Source organism: Portunus trituberculatus, chromosome 10, assembly GCF_017591435.1.
Source record: "Portunus trituberculatus isolate SZX2019 chromosome 10, ASM1759143v1, whole genome shotgun sequence".
NCBI classification, from domain to species: domain Eukaryota; kingdom Metazoa; phylum Arthropoda; class Malacostraca; order Decapoda; family Portunidae; genus Portunus; species Portunus trituberculatus.
The window spans coordinates 12,228,840-12,240,334 of NC_059264.1; the positions used below are offsets into that span (position 1 = coordinate 12,228,840).

The window sequence follows — 11,495 nt, forward strand, 5'->3', positions numbered from 1 at the left end:
TCACCACCCCTCTTCTTACTATATCTCCCCTAACTACTCTGACTGTGATAAATTTTTTGGCTATTTAACTTGCAAAGTGGAGCACATTCTGTCCCTGTATACTTTCACAGTGTTACGGCCCGCCCGTAACATACTCCACTACCATCCCCTCCTCCGCTTGTTACCTCGTTCGCCACCTCTCCGCCTCCCCTTCCACGTCACCGTCTCATGAAGCCCCGCTACTGTCCCGAAGTTGAATTCACGCGGTCCCATTCGACTCCAGCGGAAGTGTTAAAGCAAGCTCGGCTTTCTGGAAAGTCAAGTCGAGGTCCAGGCCTCAACCAGTGAACACAACGCCTCTTTGGACTACCGTGGGATCAACCATCACCCAGCACTTCACCACTGCGACACCGCATAAGTATCACTTCCCCTCGTCCCGTGTTTTCCACATTGCCTCCATATAGGATTAGGATTATTGTTAGGTATTAAGTTGGGTTCTTTATTGTTGTATTTATTTTTGTGTTATATGTATATGTGTATGTCATTTTCCTGTGTTTCATGTTATATATCTGTGTTTCATGTTTCATGTTATATCTATGTGTGTCAGTTTCATTATGGGTTATTAAAATAGCTTTTTAAAGTGCCCCTTTGCATTTCCTCACCAGTTGAACCTGCAGTGTTTTTTTTTTTATTGTTATTGTTCACCGGCTCCCTGATGCCAATCTTATCCGTTTAACCGGTGAACGTAACAGAGATCTCCATTCTTGGAGATTTCATAGTTCATCACCAGATTTGGATTTCCTCTCCCTTCACTGACCATCCTGGTAAACTAGCCTTCAATTTTGCTATCCTCCATGACATAGAGCAACTGGTGCAACACCCTACTCGTATTCCTGACCGTCTTGGAGATGCGCCCAACATTCTTAATCTTTTCCTTACCTCTAATCCTTCTGCTTATGATGTTATCCTATCTTCTCCGTTGGGCTTCTCCGATTACAATCTCATTTCTGTATCATGTCCTATCTCTCCGATCCCTCCTCAGGATCCCCCAAGGCGTAGGTGCCTCTGGCGGTTTGCCCCTGCCAGTTGAGGAGGAGGTATTATGCTGATTTTCCCTGGAATGATTACTATTTACGTGTAAGAGACCCGTCTCTATGTGCTGAACGCAAAACAAAGGTTACAGTTTCTGGCATGGAGGCGTACATTCCTCATTCTTTTTCTCAGCCTAAACCTTCTAAACCTTGGTTTAACACAACCTTACTCTCATGATGGAGAGGTTGCACAAAAAAGGTACTTGAGCCTTCCATCACTTGAATCTCATGCACTTTATATTTCTGCCTGGAATCATGCCAAGTCTGTTCTTCAACTTATCAAACACTCCTTCGTAAACAGAAAATGTAAAAAGCTTTCCACGTCTTTTCAGAGACGACCGACATTGCAGGAAGTCAACAGCTCACGTAGGAACGCTACAGAAAGCCTAACTTATGATCTTTCTAAGATTTCTGATTGAGGCAGAGAAAACCTAGTAGTGTCCAATGCCTCAAAAACTCAATTCCTCCATCTATCAACTCGACACAACCTTCCAGACAACCATCCCCCTCTTCTTCAATGACACTCAACTGTCTCCCTCTTCCACACTGAATATCCTTGGTCTGTCCTTTATCCATATTATTATTATTACCCCATATTATTATATTACCCCATATTATAATTATCATTATTATTATCATTACTATTATTTTCATTATTATTATTTTTCTTATTATTATTGTCATTATTGTTATTATTGTTATTATTATTATTATTATTATTATTATTATTATTATTATCATCACTAATATTTTATTTTATTTTTACTATTATTATTATTTTCTATTATCACTATTTTGGTTGATATTCTTTTAGCGAAAACAATGAAAACTCAATTAAGATAAATAGTTTTTTTTATTGTTTTTTTACTCATATGTTCATTTGTTTGTTTGTATTTTTCACAAAGGAAAGTCTTCACTAGCAATTTGAAGGGTGCATCTATGAAGAGTGAAACAATTTAGCATTAGACTGCACTCATGATAAATAAAAGAAATAATTGTAATGGAGGAGTTCAACGAAGACGTTATATTAGTCATAAAAATGTTCCGGAAGAAGATGGTTTGCTGTTTCTCTCAAACTGATCAGGAGTAACTCTCTCGGCGACTCAGCAAATAGTTGTCGGTTTAATCTTATCTATTATCCAGTTTTTGTAGTAGGAGACGCTGGCGAACACCCTTGGCTGGCTGCACCCTGACTCCCCGTAGCTTGTTATTCCTGTCTGCACCCATCGTCCATCACACAGCTGCACCACCAGCGGCCCCCCACTGTCGCCCTGGAGAAATGGTTAATGATACATTATTGGATCCTGGTTAACTGCATTAATATCAAAAGACACTACTTACAGCTAAGAGCTAAGAGCGTGATTAATTTTTTATACCTTTCGTTTACTTTAGTTCCTAGTGAACGTTCTTGAATCATTCAGATATAAAGAAGAACGCCACTTAGAGAAAAAAAAAAAAAAATTTTCTTACGCAAGAGGGGTCACTGGTCAAGGGCAACAAAAAATGAAAAAAAATAGGCCCACTGGATTGCCAGTTCCCTTAGAGTTATTATGTATGATAATGATGAGGATGAGGGAGAACAAGAGGAGGAGGGTGATAGGAGAGAAAAGATGAAAAGCAAAAGACTCGAAGGGGAAAGAGGAAGAGAAAAAAAAAGGTTAGTGGTCGAAGAAAGAAAATAAATAATGAAAATGCTGATGAAGACGAAGAACATTTAGATGATGTCTCTTGGTACATCAAACATATTTAGTTAACTGCTTATAATTTCGTGGCGCAGTGTAACTCACAATGCAGGTGGATTTGGCCATGTTGATGGTGCAAACGACCTTCCCTTGGTCGCTTGGTATCTCAGTGAAGTATGTGCAGATATTCGCATCCACTTGAGTGACGCTTACTTCAAACAAATCATTAGGAAGAGAGTTTGCAACTGGGGAAAGAAATAGTCGAGTTAGCATATGGCAAAACATCCTAAAGAATAATATATGCGTCTTTTCTGACTCTTAATTTTTCGATTTCGTGAGTGTATAAATGACATAACAGGTCTTGTTGGATCTCTTTTCCACCTCTATTCAGAGACGACCAACTTCTCAACAATAAGGCAAGTCAAGCAGACACGCCATATATATATATATATATATATATATATATATATATATATATATATATATATATATATATATATATATATATATATATATATATTGCAAAAAAGTTCGTCCAAATTTTAAAAGCTTCTTAAAATTTCCTTCGCACAACAATTTACATCAAAGAAAGAAGGAAATATAAAATGAAGGGATTGAGTTCCAAAGTTTATGAAGAAAAGAAATGAAAGATTGCTTTTGATTTCACCCAATCCAAGAGTGCAGTGTAAATGAAACAAACGAATGCATGGACAGCTAAGACTCATATCAAAAAAAGGGGTGAGAAAAAATTACGAAATTGGCATAGAACTCCAAACATTGTGGAAGTTATTTGAGGTAGGAACAAGGAGTGAGGTTTTAAATTTATATTTTTAGGAAAGGTCAGACACAAGATATTCAGTGTAAAACAGTGAAGGAATTGAGTGTCATTGTTGAAGAGAGGTAGTTGTCTGGGAGGTTGTTAAAACATTTAGCAATACTAACTTTGCTCTGCCCTAAACAGAAACCTGGAAAGATAAGCAGCCAGGCGTTCTGTGGCTTCCTTGATTGAGTTACGTAACTTTCAAATGATTAGTATCATCCGCGTAGTTATGGTTAGAATAATAGATTAGGTTTAAAATATCTTTGACGAATAACAGAAAAGAAGTGAATGACGGCAGAAACCTGAGAAACACTGCTGTTAGAATACCTGTGAGAAAAGTGACTTTTTTTTTCTTTTCTTTTTAATGTCATGTCCTATAGCGCCTGTAAGTATGTTTGAAGAGTATGTATAGGAAGCGCTGCTAAGCTTCCGCCCATTAGTGATGCAGGCAATTTTATTTATAATGGTACGCATATTAGGGCCCATATCACCACCCAAGCGCATCTTTGGTGTTACCACCTAGAACTTGGGCATCATGGTGACATGTAGGTAACTTTAAACCACTCAACAAATGACATAGCTTCAAAGCGGTATGTGGTGGGATTCGAATATACGCGTGAACGTCTGCCCGATCCCACGCTTACCACCTTACCCACTGCCCCACCTCCTCCCTGAGTAATAATAGTAATAGAAAGATCTGAAACAAAATGAAAAGATGATGAAATTACAGATATAAATATAAAGGCCATAGGAGACACCATGCCAGACAGTATATTGTGTACTCTGCACACATACTATAAATGGTCCTTGGCACAGAAGCGATAGTCGTTTCATGGAAAATCTGAATAACTCCTGCCCATGTCTCTGAGTAGTAAAGCTAATCTCCATAGACACCTCTGCTTTCAAAGATACTGAGGAGGAATTGGAGAAATAGGACAAGATAGAAATGTAAGGTGGTTGGAGATGCCAGGTGGTGAAGAAGACAATGACAGCATAAGCAGAAGGATTAGAGCAGTGGTTTTTAACATGCGGGGTGCTTCCCTCTAAGGGGCATCAGTAATTTCCAAAGGGGGCACATTCTCTTGGAACAAAAAAGCAGATCATTCTTTAATTCTGTGAACGAGAGGCTCTTCGGGTTTTAACTATGTTCGGATCCACGTGTCTTTATTGTAGTTGCATTTTCCACGCTCGAAACTCTCAACACCAAGTACAGGAAAAGGCTGAACGTGGAAGGGGATTTGCGTTGTGCATTCTGACATTTAACCACACAATCAAGATCTAGTAGCTAAGAAGCAGTGGCAAATATCTCGCTAATAATGAGACCGATTCATAATCAGTTAAAAGACTAAAAAAACTTTCTATTTTTTCTTTAAAATCTAGGAATGAATTATATTCATTGGTGCATGGGAGTGTGGAGGGAGGGTCAGATCCATAGAGGGAAGGCCGTAGTAAAAAGAAAAAATTAAGAACCTCTACATTACAGGCAAGGGAAAGATCAGGAATTCTTTGCTATTTTCCTAAGATTGTCACGAATACAGGTACAGTGGTGCACCAGTTGCTCTAGATGTAGGTAGTAAAGAATACCAAAGTAAACGACTAGTTCACAATGATGCTCAATGAAAGGAGAGGGAGGCCATAGCTGGTGGTAAATATTACGTCTCCAAAACTGGAGAACTACCTGCATAGGAAAGGAGATCGGATGAGCTCCACTTAGGAAGTTAATTAAAGAATTTTTCTACTTAAAATTTGATGAGAGGCATGTAGTACTGATAAATTTTGCTTGAAAGCAATTTTGAAATCGAAATAGAATAATAGAAAATTGTGATGGCTCGAGAGCTTGGGAACTAGACCATGTTTGGCTCATAGACGCAATATCTAGTTTGATTAAAAGTAAGAATAAGAAAGTAGGAGGAAAACAGAAGATGCTTGTGTTAGTAAGCCAAGTCAGTCACTTGTGTTGACGAAAGTACAAAGATGATGAGAAGAAAAGTAATCTTAGAAGAGGAGAGGTAAAAGGTTCACAGATTTAAAATTACATTCTAGATCTTGAATGTTGTGGAACTTATGAAGAAAACATGATGTGGGAGGGTGTCAAGATACTTTAGTTTGATGGAGGAGTTGTCATTTTGAGTTTGCAGCTAAGCCTCTATGTGTCAGATGTCTTTAATGCTCTGAGAAAGAGAAGATAGTTTGTGTTGAGAGGAAAGGCTCTGACTGCTCCCTTGTGTTGTGAGGCAAAGAGGGAAGTCAGAGCTGTGTCAAAGGCAGGTCCACAACACCCACCAAGCACAGTACGTGTGAGACCTCCCAAGGAGTAATTGTCATTTCGATAGGTGTCTATTGCCTCCTCTTTGTCTGTTACTCTGGTGTTTCAAGATGATAAAGATGAAAGAAATGTGCATCATCTCTTTCATTCTGGTCAATCTTACATGGAAAGAGGAATCCCCAGCCAGTGGTCACCATATCCTTCCCAGGCATCAAGTCCTCAGCCTCGGCCAGGCACACTGGCTGTACCACGTCATTGCTTTCGAAGATGAGCTCCAATGGTAGTTCAATCAGGGCAACGTCATCCCCCCTAAACAGAAAAGATCGTATCAATAAGTGCAAACACACACACACACACACACACACACACACACACACACACAAGTGGGTGGAGTATGGGGGATAGAGGCTTGACCCTTAGTTTCTAGTTAGTTTAACCAATCACAGGAAAACAACAGCCTTCACCAGGTAGGTGATACGCCTTGCTAGTGGATGTTTCGAGCAGGAATAGCAAAGAGAGGCAAGAGAAAGATAAGGAAGAGGTCTAAGGTTACCACCTCCGCTACCCAGCCCATGGAAGCAGAACTAGTCACCACAGAGCGACGTGCTTGCGACACATCTTTGGAAACAACCAATACCCTGTCACGCATCTCCTGTCCGCCGTGCAATTAACTCCGACACTGGAAGACGCCACGACGTAACGAAGCAAAGTCCACGATCCATCTTTCTTGAGGAGTTCATCATGTCAATAAAATAACAGTCTGCCACCGCTGACAGATGACTACGAGGGTTCTCCTACCAACACCAAGAGAGACAAAGGTACTCCACTAGAAGGCTCATCAACCCAGACGAACATTTTATAGTTAATGTGAGGCTTTATGCCTCACTAAACAATGACAGCAGGTCCTGGTCAGTTGGGGTTCCATTTGTCCGAACTTCACTACGGTCTACCCCCGCCTGATCGTCCAGCTGACTTCATAGTGTGTTCACGTTGACGTTAATAAAGGACTGACGGTGAGCTGTGTTTGTTCTGCCTGTGTGGCACAGAACACTACAGAGTAACGCCTTGACAACAACATTAAAGGGATAAATGCCCTGTTTTATCTTCCGGCACTGATGACTTTGGCAAGTCTATTGTTCTGTTGTTGCCGTGCGTCTCATTCAATTTTAATTAAGAATTGTTGTTGTTTTTTTCTATTTATACTAAATATGTTAAAATGTTCTACTTATAACGAGAAATTAAGAAATATCTTCACTTCTTTGCATCGTTACAATGTATTGTTGTACCTGCATCTGTGTTTAAATTCAATGCAATCCCCACACTCAAGTATAGTTTTAAGATAAGCGCAACTTTAATCAGAACTAAGACTCCAAAATATTTGTCCATATTAGCCTTGGAACAGTGGTTCTTAACCTTTCCACTACCACGTCCCCTTTAGAAATGTGTCCTTTCCTCCTTGCCCTCTTGCATCTATGAATTCAATTCCCTTCCAGATTTAAATAAAAAAAAAGGGCGATACTTTTGCATTGTTCATAAACTTCTCATTATCTGACTATGCTGTCGTTAAAAGTATGAAAAATACAATTAGACAAATTCCTGTTTTTTTTTTTTTTCAAAAGTAGTACTCAAATCCGCTTTGGAAATTACTAACGCCAAGATAAAGAACTACTGGACTAGAAGATAAGGTTTTGGGAGAGGACTGTTTGTACATCAACTAATAGAAAGAAAGACTGTACAAATAAATATACAGAGGTAGGACCACACAAATGGATCTCTGGTTATGTTTGTTATGATAAACACACACACACACACACACACACACACACACACACACACACACACACACACACACACACACACACACACACACACACACACACATACACTTACGTCTTGAACTTGAACGAAATTTTCGTGTATGATAACTCGTACCACAGGCAGGTACGTCATCATGTCCCTGAAGTTACTTCCAAGGCCGACGAGCAGTTTAGAGAAGTCACTGCGGACAGATATAAACTGTGATGAAAGACTGGCCAAGACAGGCCTGTAGCACTAAGACCTTTGTGGGATTATGGGAAGAACCTTATTTTCGGGACTAGATTGAATATGGTGACTTAATATTTTTTCAAAATTTAAAGCCTTTACGGTTCTGTAATTTGAAAACAAATGAAAACAATCTATAGAACACCAGATGTAGATTCTGTTAGAAAGTATTCAAGACAGCCAAACGTTTTAAAGTACACACGTAAATCCCATTCTCTCCTACAGGTGGAGTGCAATACCCAAGGTAGTGATGTGTAAAAATGCAGAAAAAAACGGAAAATTTCCTCTTCCTCTTGCAGTTCTGCCTTCCTTGGTTTATGCAGTTTTTTTTTCATATTCAAAGTTTTTAATGCAAATACTAATTTATCTATATCCATTGTTTTTGTAAGAAAAAATAATTACTGGGCTTTCGGGACACCTCAGCAGCGATGATCAGGTCGTAAGTTTATCAATTACGTTACTTAGGGAGGCGGTGGCGCAGTGGATGAGGTTGTGAGCTCGGGCAGATGTCTACGCGTAGGTTCGATTCCCACCACGTACACATTGCCATTTTGTCGAGTGGTTTAAAGTTACCTGCATGTCACCATGATACCCAGGTTCTAGGTGGTTACACCCAAGATGAGCCTAGGTGATGATATGATCCCTATATGGGTACCACTATAAATGAAATTGCCTGCACCACTAATGGGCAGAAGCTGAACAGCGCTTCCTAATACTCTTCAAGTGTGCGTTAAACACAGTAACAGTGAGCGGTGGATGCTGTTAATCATAGAATCAAATTTTCACAGTCTGGGAGGGGACACAGATTCTGCGCAAGAAACCACGAGCTAAGAGACTTCCCACTGTTCCGGGGTCTTCTCATCTTTTTTTAAATTTTGCTCTATACTTTTTTTAACGAGTCACTAGGTACAAATACGAGGTGTTTATTTGCATTATATTACTTCTTTACTGACACTTTGATAGTCATATGAAAATTAAATATTTAACAAAAAAAAAACATTGAAATCCACAAAATCACAGTTATTGATAGCGATCTTTATTTACGTAATGGGTGCAGGAGTTTAGACAGTCACTACATTTAAGGGCTTTAGGTAGTGGCCATGAATAAGAGTTATGTATGAAAATTGGCTGGTGACCGGAAGATGTATGAGAACCACTGGTTAGCACAGGGCTTATAATACTAAGGACAACATGAAGAATACAGCATACGGTGAGTTCATGACGTAGGAGTTAAGTTAAACTAACCAGAATTATCAAAACATTCCCAGAAATGTTCACTACGGCCTGTTCAAGATATGGACTATTTGTGAAATTATCACAAAGATCATGAAAGCACCCTTGAGAATTCCAATAAAACTCCATTGCTGCCAGTTGAAAGCAGTCCAAATAAGACTCAGAAATATTTGAGTGTGTAGGACATTAGTAGTATGCACTCACCCATTTAAAGGTGCCATGCAGTGAGCCGCGGTGAGCACCCACTTTCGAGCAATGATGGTTCCTCCGCAGTTCACTGTACCGTTGTTATTTGTAAGGAACACATGGAATGGGTACTCCAGTGGCGAGGCCTTGTCGCCGCCGATTATCCTCGTGCCTTTGGTAATAACATTGCCTTCGATGTCATAAGTGTTCGCCTGAACCTCACGAGTGTCGTTGTCAGCCAGGCGGGCCACCTCGATAGGAGCCTCACCGCATTTCCCTGAGGAGCAATGCTAGCTTGAAAAGACATATCCAGCCACTGTCTTGAAAGTTTCTGCGTCTATCTTGACTAGTTTTAACAGGATCTAGCGGGGAATATCGAGAGTTTTAAAGTTTAGCAGGGATTCTGCACTATCAAAGGGGAAGACTTGCATGAGAGCCAAACAATTTATTTTTTATAGTCTTGAAAATAGTCCTGCTTTATAAACCTTAGGGAAACAGTTGCCATGGATGGATAGATGGACGAGTGGTCAGATGCATGGAAAAGTTCATAGACGAAAGGATGGATGGATGAGTGACTAAATGAATAGATGCGTGGTTAGTTCGATGAATAGATGCATGAATGGATGAGTGGTGCGATGGTAATGACATGGATGGATGAGTTTATTGACGGATGGAGGGTGAGTGGTTCGATGGATGGTTAGAGAAGTGAGTGTTTCCAAACTGTCTTCCAAATGTTTGACAAACATTTTCAAAGTTTTAAATGTTTACAAACATTGTTTCAAGCATTATCGTCTGGTGTGGGCGTATCTCAAGAATAGGCAGTAAATACTCACATGCACACACATATACAAAATACATGTTTTTTACTACACTTCATAAAAAAATATATATATTTTGCAGTCACAATACACCCGGCAGTTACACTGGGCTCAGTCTGTACATTTTTTAAATAGTGATGTCATGTTCCACTGAATATTTCAGACGAAGATTTTGTAGTACACAACTTACTCCACCTCTCACCTCTTTACTTCTTTCTTAAGATGCTTGTGATGTGCATTCATTTCATTAGTGCATACATCAAATCCTCCCTAATTTGTGTATTTGGCATTCAGTGTAATTTCACGAATTGCTGGTTTTTGTAGCTCTATAGACACCGATATAAAGACACAGTGTAGAGCGCCAAAGAAATTATCCATACAAATGAGAATCTTTTCGTGAATTATCTGCAGCACCAAACGTGTCTAGAGATGACAAAAACCAGTCTGGCGTGTGACACAATACTTGTAAAAGTAGCTGTCCCTTGGCCATTCCTGGCCCAACACTGTCAGCGCCCCATGAAGGAAACAAACACAAAACACAATTTTATAATGGATGAAGGTGTTGCAACGAACAGACTTGTTGGCTACTTACTACAAATTGCTCTCTCGGGATCGCAAGTCGGTCCTGTAACATAAATAATAGTGATAACATTGCGACAATAAATAGTGACGTATCTGAAAAGGAATTAGGGAGTTAGTTTTGCTATAGGGACAGAAAGAGGGACCGTGGATCGCTTGCTTCCACTTCCAGCCAGCCTCCACCCGGCCTCCACCTTCCTCGCCGACTGGGCCGATGACACTGGTCTAGGAGTGGCGGGCTAGCGGCGTGTTGCATTTTATCAGAGGCTGGTGAGGTGGTGGGTGTTGGGAGGACCAGGAATGGAGGGCGGGAGGGTAAGCAGGTGATTCATGAGCCACAGATGAGATGGGAAAAAGAGTTCGACAGAAAAAGTATGTGTGTGTGTGTGTGTGTGTGTGTGTGTGTGTGTGTGTGTGTGTGTGTGTGTGTGACGTCCAATAATTTTGTTTCCTGGCGCATGTGTCCCTCAATGCCTTGGCGTTCACACATGTGGTCCACTATGCCTGAAATTTTGATCACCTGCTCAGTTGACACAGGTGATGCGTTTCCTTGTGTTATTTATACGTATGATCAAAAAGTATTATGATTTCCTGCTCTTGGGTCATCTGGCGCCGCTGTGGTACAGTGGAACCATGCGTGCTTTGGGGTCCGAGGGGTCTGCAAGCATACGGGTTCCAATCCTGTCCACGGTCCGAGTGTAGGTTGGGCTTCCTCATTCGGCGCAATGGTTTCCTAGTGGATGGGTTTTGAGATAGGAGGTACCACAAAAAAGTATCCCCCCTTTAAGCCATAAATTC

At 40.3% G+C, this 11,495-nt stretch overlaps 1 protein-coding gene across 1 annotated transcript; it reads right to left on the bottom strand.

Annotated features, from left to right (window-relative positions):
- Nucleotides 1–1,904: 1,904 nt before the first annotated feature.
- LOC123502148 (tryptase beta-2-like) lies at nucleotides 1,905–10,914 on the bottom strand. The gene is made up of 6 exons (XM_045251370.1): nucleotides 10,711–10,914; nucleotides 9,319–9,577; nucleotides 7,729–7,837; nucleotides 6,002–6,146; nucleotides 2,858–2,997; nucleotides 1,905–2,341 (listed from the first exon to the last, which is right to left on the bottom strand). The coding sequence occupies exons 2-6, from the start codon at nucleotides 9,333–9,335 to the stop codon at nucleotides 2,174–2,176; spliced, it is 579 nt and encodes a 192-aa protein (XP_045107305.1). The 5' UTR covers nucleotides 9,336–9,577; nucleotides 10,711–10,914; the 3' UTR covers nucleotides 1,905–2,173.
- Nucleotides 10,915–11,495: the final 581 nt, after the last annotated feature.